Source organism: Rhizoctonia solani, chromosome 3 (assembly GCF_016906535.1).
Source record: "Rhizoctonia solani chromosome 3, complete sequence".
NCBI classification, from domain to species: domain Eukaryota; kingdom Fungi; phylum Basidiomycota; class Agaricomycetes; order Cantharellales; family Ceratobasidiaceae; genus Rhizoctonia; species Rhizoctonia solani.
In genome coordinates, this window is record NC_057372.1 from 2,336,055 (window position 1) to 2,348,180 (window position 12,126).

The 12,126-nt window shown below is 48.6% G+C and overlaps 5 protein-coding genes across 5 annotated transcripts; 2 read left to right on the forward strand and 3 right to left on the reverse strand.

Moving 5' to 3' along the window:
- Positions 1 to 56: 56 nt before the first annotated feature.
- On the reverse strand, positions 57 to 2,451 carry RhiXN_03147 (uncharacterized protein; the record flags this gene model as incomplete). The annotated part of the gene is made up of 6 exons (XM_043322964.1): positions 57 to 877; positions 938 to 1,612; positions 1,763 to 1,770; positions 1,836 to 2,052; positions 2,117 to 2,237; positions 2,341 to 2,451. The coding sequence occupies 6 exons, from the start codon at positions 2,449 to 2,451 to the stop codon at positions 57 to 59; spliced, it is 1,953 nt and encodes a 650-aa protein (XP_043178460.1).
- A 229-nt stretch (positions 2,452 to 2,680) lies between these two features.
- Positions 2,681 to 3,296, forward strand: RhiXN_03148 (uncharacterized protein; the record flags this gene model as incomplete). The annotated part of the gene is made up of 2 exons (XM_043322965.1): positions 2,681 to 3,079; positions 3,153 to 3,296. 2 exons carry the CDS (start codon positions 2,681 to 2,683, stop codon positions 3,294 to 3,296), a joined length of 543 nt encoding a protein of 180 aa, XP_043178461.1.
- A 2,355-nt stretch (positions 3,297 to 5,651) lies between these two features.
- RhiXN_03149 (RTA1-like protein) lies at positions 5,652 to 7,094 on the reverse strand (the record flags this gene model as incomplete). The annotated part of the gene is made up of 8 exons (XM_043322966.1): positions 5,652 to 5,768; positions 5,824 to 5,896; positions 5,952 to 6,156; positions 6,211 to 6,351; positions 6,416 to 6,528; positions 6,591 to 6,735; positions 6,788 to 6,886; positions 6,953 to 7,094. 8 exons carry the CDS (start codon positions 7,092 to 7,094, stop codon positions 5,652 to 5,654), a joined length of 1,035 nt encoding a protein of 344 aa, XP_043178462.1.
- A 581-nt stretch (positions 7,095 to 7,675) lies between these two features.
- RhiXN_03150 (glyoxal oxidase) lies at positions 7,676 to 10,408 on the reverse strand (the record flags this gene model as incomplete). Its single annotated transcript, XM_043322967.1, has 9 exons — positions 7,676 to 7,844; positions 7,872 to 8,107; positions 8,190 to 9,409; positions 9,458 to 9,490; positions 9,567 to 9,825; positions 9,876 to 10,005; positions 10,063 to 10,121; positions 10,179 to 10,214; positions 10,268 to 10,408. 9 exons carry the CDS (start codon positions 10,406 to 10,408, stop codon positions 7,676 to 7,678), a joined length of 2,283 nt encoding a protein of 760 aa, XP_043178463.1.
- Positions 10,409 to 11,229: 821 nt separating this feature from the next.
- RhiXN_03151 (uncharacterized protein) lies at positions 11,230 to 11,620 on the forward strand (the record flags this gene model as incomplete). The annotated part of the gene is made up of 3 exons (XM_043322968.1): positions 11,230 to 11,275; positions 11,334 to 11,426; positions 11,490 to 11,620. 3 exons carry the CDS (start codon positions 11,230 to 11,232, stop codon positions 11,618 to 11,620), a joined length of 270 nt encoding a protein of 89 aa, XP_043178464.1.
- Between the last annotated feature and the right edge of the window lie 506 nt (positions 11,621 to 12,126).

The following is a 12,126-nucleotide window of genomic DNA, read 5'->3' on the forward strand; positions in this document are numbered from 1 at the left end:
AATAGATATAGATAGATCCAAAAAACTCTAGCGAGATCACACGATACATGTAGATACTATCGCTCTACGCCAAATCCTGACCTCCCTGCGAATGGGCCTGTAGGTAATGGACTTCCCTCACCCCTTGCCGATCCAACATCGCCCGGGAAGCCAACAGCCGTGGGTGAACTTCCCTCAGAGAACCCGCCAGAGTCTCGCTGGATGGGCCCTCCTAGCGCTCCAACTGCCGCTTGATGTTGCCTCCCAAAGCCCATATCTGCGGCCGTATTTCCAAAGCTGGGACCCCGCCGTATTGCAGGGCTAACGGTCGGTCGATTCGGAATAGGGCTAGTAGTGGCAGCAGCTATACGTGAGACAATCGGCGCTCGTCCCTGGGTGATCGCTGGACTGGTCGGGCTATTTCCGGGGCTCCCTCGGGCCGTGCCTATACCAGCCATGTTGGCCGGGCGTTCGCCAAATACACGGCTGAACGCCGTCGGTCGCCGGTTTGCACCAAACGGATCCGAGTCGAGAGGTGGACTAGGTTGGGCCGCGCCGCCCTGGGCACTGTACCCGCGATCGGGCAATTGGTACTCTTCTTTGGGTTTCTCAGGAACAGGGCTAAATCCGCCTACAAAAGGAGCTGGGTGGTCGCCAGGCCGGTCAACTGAAGAGGGATATATTGATATAGAGGTATCGTCGACCGTGCTGACAGCATGCACCTCCTCTTCAGGATGGTCGGCATATGGGACTCTGGTGAGCATCCTGCCATTATCGTTACCATTCCGGAGTCCGTGAGGATAGGAAGGATATGTTCGCGAATTGCCGTTGCGATAAAGTTGAGACTGTCCATCGGCATCCGTGCTGGTTTGGTATCCTTGTCCCTCGGCACTGAAGTCTAAATTAAGTTCCAAGATCAAAAAGTTATATCAAGACGATTCAATGAGTCGAGGCTCACCTTCACGGAAAGCACCCTCGCGGGCCCTCGCAGCAGCAATATCGGCGGCAAGCATCTGTGCTGCGGCCCCCTGCGGCCCGTCCCTCATGGTGAACCGGTTTGTGTTCAAGTTGCTGACACTCTCCCCACTCCCAGTCTGTAGCCCACGTCCCCCAGCGCCAACTCCAGCGACGCCAGGGTTTGGCACAGGCGTATAGTGCGATTGCGGCTCGGGGAGGCCTCCAAAGCCACTTCCAGGGTTCGCATAGCCAGGGGTGGGAGCCGGCATCACGTACTCGGGCTTGCCTTGTCGGTGTTCATCCGATAATACATCTGGCAGAGCGCTCTCGGTCTTGATCGGCCTTGGTTTCTCGAACTGGTCCTCTGTTGGACTAAAAAGTCCAGCGAGACCGTACCGACTCGCGGGAGCCTTTTGAAGGGTTTGTCCGGCAGGTGTTGGTTTGCCAATGATAAATGTACTGTCTGGTCGGTTAACGCCTTCGTTTTCTTCCCATTTTCGTTGTCGGCGGCGAAGGTAGCAGAAGAAAATGGTGGTTAAGAGGAGGATAAACCCAATGGCACCCAAGACGGCACCGACGATAATGGTAACATTATTAGATGTCTGGTTTTCCGGGGTAGGAGCAGGAGTAGAAGTAGGTGTTGATGTGCTTGAAGGGGCTGCGGTTGAGGAGACACCTAAACCAATGGGTTCGTCTTAGGTTCAGCTCAGACTCATGTAGTATCAAAACTTGCCGATATTAATCGCTTGCTGAAGATCAAAATAGTCCGATTGAAAAACCTTTACGTATGCCCAAGCCGGAATTGTAGAATTGTACAAAGTCGAACGATTCCATCTGCCACGGATGCAAAGTGTCAGAACTCATGGTCCCCTAGACGACTAATCGTTGCTAGAACTTACACGCCATCTTGGATGGAGGCTGGATCTGGGCAAAATGCGCTCCATGTCTTCCAATTGACCCAATTACGAGTAACCCTGGAACTTAGCTGGTGCTGACATGCAGCGCATCCAGCAACGAGGTTGTACATGACTGTTGTACATATACACGGCGTGGCAGCTTGTACATTTTGTGGTCCAGTGTAAGATTCCCCTCCAGTAAGCGCGACAATTGGATCAACTGAAAACGGAAAACGAAGAAATGTATGAGAAAACTGCCGAGTACAAGGAAGACTACAACGTACTGGTCGTGCACATCTGTTGTAGGTCCATAGCGAGCGCGCATGGATCCGAACCCTGTGCATTTCGAAGACGGCGCCAGAGAGGATCGGCCGAGCATGTCGCAAGTGGGCGTTCAGAAGGCGGCTAGGTTTTCGGTCCCAATATTCATCAATCCAATGCAATTCAGCAGAATAAGTTATATCTATTTATTAGTTTGTGTGAGACCAAAAAACGGGCATAAACTCACAGTGATAGGAGCGGTGGCAGTAGGAGTAGAAGTTGCCGTAATTCCCAAAGCCTGGGTCTGGGTCTGAGCCAGCACACGAGCGGCCAGACCTAGGAGGATGAATAGCTTCATCCTTGTTCCACCGGCCAATAGCTATGGTATATGGTGGTGAATGTGAACAGAGGAACAGAATCAGGTGGCCGTCCGCAGCAGAATCGTGAGCCTGATGGTCGCTCTTTCGACGTGGATCAATCGGCAAGGGGCGGGAAAATAGCTAAGTCTGGCCGTTTGACAGACCAAGTTCAATCTCAATCCGAATAATGCAAATTTAGAGCAAAAAAAGATACAAGTAAAGACAGTGATGATAGCGAAGCAAGTCAAGGACAGCGCCAGCTCAAAGAGTCAGCACAAATCAACAGGCTATTCAGAACATTCCTCTGTCGTCTTCCCTTCCGCAGGCGGACATTTCCACGTGCAGCTTACTCAGCCATCACATGGGTACATCCTATCCCAGCGCTTGGCAAAACTCACTCACAATTGGCCAGCCTTACCGATAATTATGTTCTCGACATTAATCCGTCGGACTGCTGTATCTGCCTCTTCATCTTCATCTGCCGGTCCGGCCACCAAAATCACAGAAGTTAAATATCCTTACTTTGTGACCCGTCAGTCTACCAGTGGACGCCTGCCTGTATATAATGAATTTCGTGCTGGGACCAAAGCAACTACACTCATTCGAAATGTCGATGGGAACGCTGGGGTGCGTTGGCGCTGCTTATATACATCCTTGATTGCATTTCTCATCTATCTGAAAACTTTTGTAAAATACATAGGCGCTCCGAGACGATTTATTAAATTCACTCTTTCCGCTGATCAAACGAAAGCCAAATATTGTAGTCCGACATGGGAAGCATGTGGAAATTCAAGGTTCATGGCGCAACGTTGTCGCCGACTGGCTTGTCACTCGGGGGTTTTAGGTACACAGGCTTGGTTTGGGGACGTGTGCTGGCCAGCCCACACGACAACCTTGATTTCATGTGCTTGAAATTCTCAACAATGGATTGCTATCACAACCTAAACCGCCTTGTAGAGGTTATCAATCACCTAATTTTCAAATTGAACAAGAAACACGGCTTTTTATCCTGAGTGGCCCAAACAATCGGATGGATCGCATGTATCTCGTCAGTTGGTTGGGTTCGAATTGGGGCTAGGATTGATTGGCTGTTTTGCCTGTTACAGTTTCATGTATGTATACGTACTCGACCGTGCGTTCACAGGGTCAAGTGGGACAATAGGTCGTCAGGGGCATATCCACCTGCTATTAAGCTCCTCTCCAAATTTACAACGCCAAGAAGCTTGTGCATGTCAGATGGATGGACCAGGTACGATATCTTACCCATCTATACCTATCTTTACAACTAGCCTATCGAAATCGACCAAGAATTGAGGTTCGTTAACGCTCTACTTTGAAATCCAATGTGTCTGACCCCAAACTGAGACAGGAAAACGTATATATGCAACTCACACAAGGTTTCATATAACTCTGCTCTGAGTTGGTCTAATCATAAGCTACCGACGTACCAGAGATGCATAACCATGAGGTGACGAGACCCCCAAAGCCGATCATCGAACTTGTTCAAGTTCCAGAGATGTGAGCATCCAATCTGTCTCTAGATTGCTACGCACTGGCAGTTTGGTATGGGATGTTTGCAGACTCTATCAGAAATATGAATTCGTCTCGGGATAAACAACTTGCTTATATTCAGAGCACTGTCGTCATCAGAGTGCTACCGAAATCTCAGGAGTGTTGATATGCTGGAGATGGGGGATAATTTTGAGAAGTATGACGGTGAGCTAGTGACGAAGTCTTCTTGTATCAACCGGTACCAAGCTCAGGAAGTTATGTCGTGACCATGCGCGGGCCATCGTGGTGTAACAATATGCTTAAATTTAGCATGTCGGTGAAAAATATCTTTTTTCAGTATGATATGAGCTGAAAACTATAACATCAATAATATGCCTTTGTCAGAACGAATTAGATTAAGAGAAATCTGATGCCTAAAATCAGTAGATATTGACCTTCATTTTAGCGCAATTTTTACTAAAACTTGCATACCTGTTTTCAGTATGTTAGCCTCGCGCAGTGATATGAGCCCAGATTGGAACGACTCTCATCAGGATAGCTAAGTTTTACATAATGCAGACCCAACTTCGTTGAAGGTGAATGGAAAAAATAGACATTATGCATTGAATACTTGGTCCTTTTCGGCCCGAGGGGAGCATGACCATCAAGGTATTTCAAAGATTAATTAGACTTTCAAGTTGGGATAGGGAAGTGATCATTTTACGTATACTCTACGGGGTCCCGAAAATCTCGGGAGCGCTCCGAGACTCGCTATTGTCGGCGAGCACTCCGGAGCGTCTACTATGACGCTCAGAAGTGCTCGTGGAGTGCTCTCGAGTGCTCGCCGAGCAATCCGGATCCGTCGGATCCTAACGAGGAGGTTCCCAAAACCGGAGCACTCTAGAGCGCTCCAGAGTTTTTAGGGACCCCGTAGAGTACGAGAAGACTGCATTCCCCTAGCCTACCCTCTCCCTGTGTCTATGTCAAAGTCTTGGCTCTATGTACAATGGGCTTGCCGCAACCCTCTGAATAGGTTCATTCCATCCTGCATTCATACATCGATATCCGCTGCTGAACCTTCTCCAGTGGCTCGAGGCTCCGCCTGTCACGATCACGTGGCCAACCCTGCGCACGGAAGCTGAAATGATCAACCTGGCCGGGCATTCAAAATATTGAATTTTCTCTTGAGCTTGTTAAACGTGTACGAAGATCTTTCGCATTGCCTTGATCTCGCAAAACTCAATCATGGTGGAATGTAACGACATGTGGGAGTGGAGTGAGGGACTTATTCTGGTGCCACTAACCTTATAGGGCTTACCCTCGAGGCTTTGTCGGCACGTTTCATCGACTGTTTCCTATTTACCGGTCCTGATTATATAAGTATGGAGCGTACTGATCCCTAAGCTGATGTGTTGTTAAACGGATCACTTACTGGATTATATTACGTACACATAACCTTTGTCAACCCAGCCCTATAGAATTCGTCCACGGCTCCAAAGATGATAGCCTGTTTTATCGGGTAATAATCGTAATATCGCCAGTGTACAAATATTACGTGGTACTATCTAAAGGACAACGATGACCGCAGGCAATAGCCATACTTATTCCGGTGGTGTGGTACTCGAATCTCTATCGATAGCGTACTGATTGACATGTATGCGTTTGGGTATAAGAAGTACAATAACTATTTAGTATATACGATCTATAATCATACTTGAGCAGACGGCTTTTGATCCAAAGAGTCATTTGTTGGGGTTTGGTTCAAGTTTAATAAGTTATTCCCATAGTTCTTGATGAGAAGCCCGGGATGGAACACGTTGAAAGTCTTGTGTAGTGTTGGAGTCAAAGCCTGCGGTTGAAGCTCAAAAAGTATGACATACCACCATTGCTACCACAATAGCACCACCATCAAACCAATTGAACCATTTTTCCGTTGAAATAACACGCCCATTCCTATAAGAGCGGGCCATGAGCATTATTCTACCATTGCTAACGCTTGATTGCTCACCATCCGTCAGTTAGTTCGATAGTTCGATAGATACTGCGAACTAAAATAAACACACTGGCGATAGCAAGGCCCACAAGCATCAACCCGACCCTTTCCGGGATTTGTCGTTTCTTCTCGTGTTTTTCGGGAAGCATCCGGGTTGGGCGACCGAATGTGTACCGAACAACAAATTCGATAGAAAGCAAGTCGAACAATGCTACTGCAGCTAAACACTAACAGTCGGCCATTGTATTGAAATGAGGTTGACCCTAATAATCACCTAATTGAATAACAATCCCGGAAAGCATAATGTTGCCGCCCCTGTTCGCACCATCCAAGGTGATTGCAGATGACGCAACGCCGCCACCAACTGCCTGCAATACAAGCGCACCCACATCTGCGGTCAAGAATATGATTGGATCTGTGATTGATGACCGGGGACAATCAGGGCATCTAGTAACGACATTGATGCAAAAAAGACGTACAAAGTCGCGGAGACATCCGACTATAGTGCTGACCGAGCTCGCCGACGATTCTAGGCAAGATTAGGAACATGGCAGCTGTCATAAATGAAGGTGCCATAATTGTTGTGCATATTCTGGCAAAAACACATGGTAAGCTAGAATTCTGGGCTAAAAAGCTGTAATAAGAGATACTGACTGAATCAAGAATGGGTTTCTATTATACGGGTTCTTGTGTCCCCAAAAGCGACCGCCCCAGCCGATGATTTCGGCTAGACCGCATAAAGCTAGGGTTGGGAGCATGTACCAGACTTTAAGTCGGAATGCCTGTATAATGTGGAATACTAAAACCTATCGATTGCTACTCAAACTTGCAGACCAACGGGGGATACTCACCTGTAGTCAAAGAGAATAGCACTATGAATAAAATACATATCCAACCGGTGGGTGTATAATTAAACGGATTCCCGTCGCCTTGTTCGGGTCTGGTGGCAGCTGAAGTATGGAACAAATTTAAAACTAATTGGATTATTTCCAAGTGAGCTTGGCACATTAACTTACCAAGAATAGCGTCCGTTGGATTGGTGGCATTATGTGAAGTGCGTGTGCAGGAGGAGATAACGAGAAACCACTGTACCCATGACCCATTATATATCTTCGCTCCGTGTTCAAGTTCACTATAGCACCCGCACAGAAATGACATAGTGGTCATGGCGAGACCGCAAGGAATTGTCGCCGAACTAAATGACGCACTGTATGCCGAACAAACCACGGCTCAGGCTCGGAGTATAAATGATAGTATGCATAAATAATTCATAGTGGAGTCAACCAACAGACGATTTCTGACCGAGTTCACCTCGGAGAGCCATAATGCTAAAGTCGTATCAAGTGTTCGCCGAGTTCCATTCGGGTATTAGATACCTACACCACAGGCACTTGAAGTCGATGATCAATGTTGATGGTGGGATGGCGGTACAGATCGCACCACGACCATCGTGTCTCACGTAATCAAATTTACCAGAAGTGATTATAAACTGGTTGGTCGTTTGGTATAGAATGCAAAGCAAAACAAGGCGCGGTCCGTGTGGGTTGTTAGAGAGAGAGAGAGAGAGAGAGCTACAAAAGGGAGCGATAGAATATCTAAAAACGGAAATCCCATGGAATTCCAGTCCACGGGACTCAGAAGGATATATAAAACCGGGATGGATATGGTGGAAACAACGACAGAACAAGTTGCAATTTACGAATGAACGGCGAATGAAGATAACAAACGAATCCAGACCTCTATTGTTGTTGTCTCAAGTTCGATAGTCCTGGAGGTGGGTGTGCCCCTCCGCCAGGTCGAGCAGAGTAGTGGTCTAGGAATCCGAACGTAACGCTCCCAGTCGGAGACACGGGTACACGCGGCTCTTCCTCTTCGGGAGCGGGTCCCACCGTCGTCCTTCGTTTGCACCTGCACCTGTGAAATTAACGAACATACCGCCGGTCATCCGGGTTGTAGTATGGATCATATTGAGTTTGCGCCGAACCACCATAATTATCGTAACTTGCACCCCCACCTGACTGGTATCCATTGTGGCCATACTGGTGATCGCCGTACTGGCCATGCGTCTGCGGCCCATGGGAGTCATCGTATGCCTGCAGCGGCACTTGAGAGGCTGTAGCGTAGGCCGCGCCAGCCCGTATGGAGCACTCGAGTTGCTGCCGTTCGAGTACCTGTCCTCGGCACGTCCTAGGTATGTGTGACCAGCCGGATACCCTTGTTTGTCTATATCTTCGCCGTGTACATCGAACGCACTATTGTTGTACTGCTGGAGAGGAACAAAAGCGCTCGACGCCTGGGACGAACGGTGATCCACGAACGGCTTTCGCCTTGAGCACGTCGACCAGTCGCCGAAATACTAAGTCCTCGGCTGACAGCAGCCATACCAGGGGCAAAGTCATTGTTGCTCTTTTCAGCAATAGCCGCCGTGGGTTGAGCCTCAATTTTTCCGGTTCCAACGGTCAGCATCTTGCCCACGCTCGGCAGCCCATGAACGACCACAAACATCAGCACAGGACCAGGTTGAAGAAGGTTGGGGTTGGGATAAACTTGGGAGACGTGCAGGGTAATGTTGCCTGTGTCCGAGACGGTGAAGGTATTATTCAGCTGGACGTATCGCTGGCCCATGTTCATCGCGTGGGTCGTAAATCCGGGGCGCACAAGCACGACTTTAGTGGCTTTGGCAGCGTCGTTGGCGTTTCCGGCATAAGACTCTGGGCCCAACTCGATATCGAAGGAATCACCGCCATATCCGAGCTTGGTAGGCAAGTTGTGTGGAACAGGGCGAGAGCTAATATTGGCGAAATAAGGCGGGTAGAAGATTTCGGCCCTGTACTCGGTGGGGAAGGCCGTAGTAAGGTTGACATCAACATTCGGGTTGCTTCCTGCCACCAACACGGACGCATCGGGGAGCAGAATGGCAGACGAGTGGTAAAGACGAGGAATTTTGGATTCTGAGAGACCTTTGTCTGACCAACGCTTTCCAGAGGGCTTAGTCGGGTCGTAGATTACAGGCTTGAATACGGGAGCGGATGCCAGACTCATGCCCCAAGGCATGTCGCCGTAGAGAGCGGTTTGACCAGTAGCTTGAGCGTAACCAGCAGTACCATTGGCGGCACCGTTGATAACCAACATAGTTCCGTCCGGGAGCAAGATGAACTGACCCATGGTACGAGGATCAGGAAGGTCGTCATCCTTGACATAAGTAGGAGCGGAGTTATCGGTAGGTTCTGGAATAATCGAATGGCAATCGGTAGAAGCGGGATAGTCCCATGTGTTGATATTGGGATAAGAATAATTGCCCCAAGCATCTTCTGGCATGTCTGAGCCTCCGCAGAAAAGGATGTCAGGAGTCCAATTGTTTTCGGGAGTGAGGGGCTTCATGGCGACGGCCCCCGAAGCAGGATACACGCGGATAACTCGGCCGGGCATGTCGGGAAGTTTGGTCTCGATGTTTTGGTCATGGTCCCACATAACTGGGTGGTGTTAGTATGATACTACACAACGGGCCTGCTTGGACTCACTGGTAGAGTAGTTGGCCTGCGCAAAAATCTTGCCTGAAGGCATTAGAAACGCGTGGGCGTATGATTCAGACCACTGGTGTCGATCATGAATTGCATGACTCTGGTGGACTATATCGACTTGGCCAATACTCATAAGTAGGCTCTGCAGCACCACCCTCGTACGCAGGATCAATGTTCGGAGTATTACGATTGATGTATCCTCCATTGACGAAACCACCAATGAGAATAATGCTTCCATCCGCCAAAGGCTCAGCGGTCGAGTACCAGCGCTTTCTCTGCATGGCAAGAACGTTGGCATTGTCGAACCAAGCACAGTTGCCAGTTGTGCAGGGGTCCAGGATACGAATCGCCTTGGTGCCGTCGTAGTCCTTGTAGGTCTCGTCGTAAACACCAGAGCCCCACTCGGAACACTACCGACGTTTCCGCCAGGTCCGATAGCTCCGTTGCCACCAAAGGTCGCGAAAGAGCCATTGGGAAAGTGCATTCCTGACGCACAAAAGACATTGGAATTCATGTCCATTGGTGTTGCCTTGTTCGTGGCAATGTCCCTTTACAACAACCGCAATGAATATACATTGGGGGGAGATGATTATCACGCGACTTACCACTCAGCACCCCAGGCTGGATGGCCGTTTATTATTTGAGCGTTTCCTTCCACTTTATCCTATTTGTAATTGCATGTTGAGAGCAAGCAACCAGGTGTGAGGACTGAAAAACGCACCATCATGTATACTTTTTCCTCATTTCCGAGTAACATCTGAGGGGATAAGCGGTGAGCACGCATATTAAAACACGGTTACAACAACGGACCATCATTGCAGAAACCAGAGTGTCGCCGACTTGGACAATGGAGCCCGCTTCCTGCGCGAATGTCGGAGCGGCATTGAATAGTGCATTGTAGATTATAGCAGACGTTGCGAGAGAGTGTGTTAGAGATCGAGGCTGTCGCATGGTGCGAAAAAGCTGGATCTCAGCAGTTGGACGGTCGCGGTAGAGAAGAGGAGAAAGAAATAGCTCCCGAACCGGCTGTCACTGTTTCCAATAATATACGGCGTTGCCATATGTATATCGAATTTGTATTATTTTGCGGCAGAATTCCTACCGCCCTTCACGAAGTCGACCCCGGATCGCGTAATGTGAAGTTTCTTCATCCTAGTTTATTACTTGCAACGCATACAGCTACTAATCCCCACTCTTAGTTACAATTTCCGCCTGAATAATACAACCGGAAAAATGTGACAACAACAACAGTCACAACATGGTGTCACAGGCTGGCGTATCACATGACTTGACAAGTGGGCTCGTGCTACTCTCTCAGGGCTGTGGAAGACACCACAGCCTCAGCGTAAACAACTGAGTCCAGCCAGACGTTCTCCCTCCTCCCGACCCTACGATCATTGCACCCATTTACGGAGTCAGACAATGGATTTCTGCTGTGAGTAGTGTGAATCCTAATATCAAGATAAGAAGGAAAATTAGATCATTTCGACTCAACGCGCCACTGACAGGTATCGTCTGTAAGTCGCCGTTATCCCCACCTGGTCAGGAAATATAACACCTATTTGGCCGAAACACAGTTGGGTGCCCAACAACGGTCAAACCCGACGGCAGTGATAATGGACAAACTCGCTTGTGTCCCCGCTGCAACAATGGCAAGTATGACCCATTAAAATGGTTTTAATTGGAGATTTAAGCGTCACCGCCTATACAGTCGCGGTGATAGGTGCGAAGAAGCGTACCTGGCTTGAGATCTGCTTTGTTCCCTTGTTCCCATGAGCTCATCTCACATTTGGAATTGCTCGATATGCGGATGGCATGGTGGGTCTATCGCTATATATTCGACGACAGATATACACATAACTTTATCTTGCGTTAGTGGACCAATCCGGCGGGTATGCTCCACCTCTCCCCGGCCCACCGCCGAACGCCTACAACCCTCACTACCAACCCAATTATGGTCCACCCCCTGGTATGACCCGATCTGATGTTATACGTGGCTATTGATCATTAATAACTCATTACTACAATTTAGGTCAACAGCAATGGGCACAGTCACATCCCAATTCATTTCAAGGTCAGCCTGGGCAGTATCAGCAACCTGGCTACGGCCCGCAACCCGGATATGGCCCACAACCTGGATATGGCTACAATCCTGGGAAATAATGCTGTCATCGCGTGGGACATTTTCATTTTGCTTTGGGTACTTTGTAATATTGTTTGATTCATTTGATACGACTGTAATATACAACTAATGATACACGCATACATCCGAAATGACTGGGCACAGAGCCAAAAAAGTATCGAATGATGCCTAAATATATCGGTGTGATAAAAATACAACCACTCTGGCGAGATGGTCACACTATCGAGTGTGCGTAGACCCTGTTTGTTGTCAAGATAACAAGCGTGGATCAGTAAGTTTGAAAACAGCGCTTGGCGGAAATTGCAAGTCTGGGATACGGCAAAAACAAAAGAGTCTCCAGCCGAGATCTGCTAACAATAGCGCCAGCAGATCACATATGCAATACATGCATGATAAAAGCCATGAATTGGATAATACAGCTTACCGTAAGAGCATCTCTCGCATTTCCAGTCTTTCAGCCCTGCGCCTGTCAGCCCCCCGAACAATGTTGCCCACCACTTCGTCAACTGGGATGATGACTGAAGCG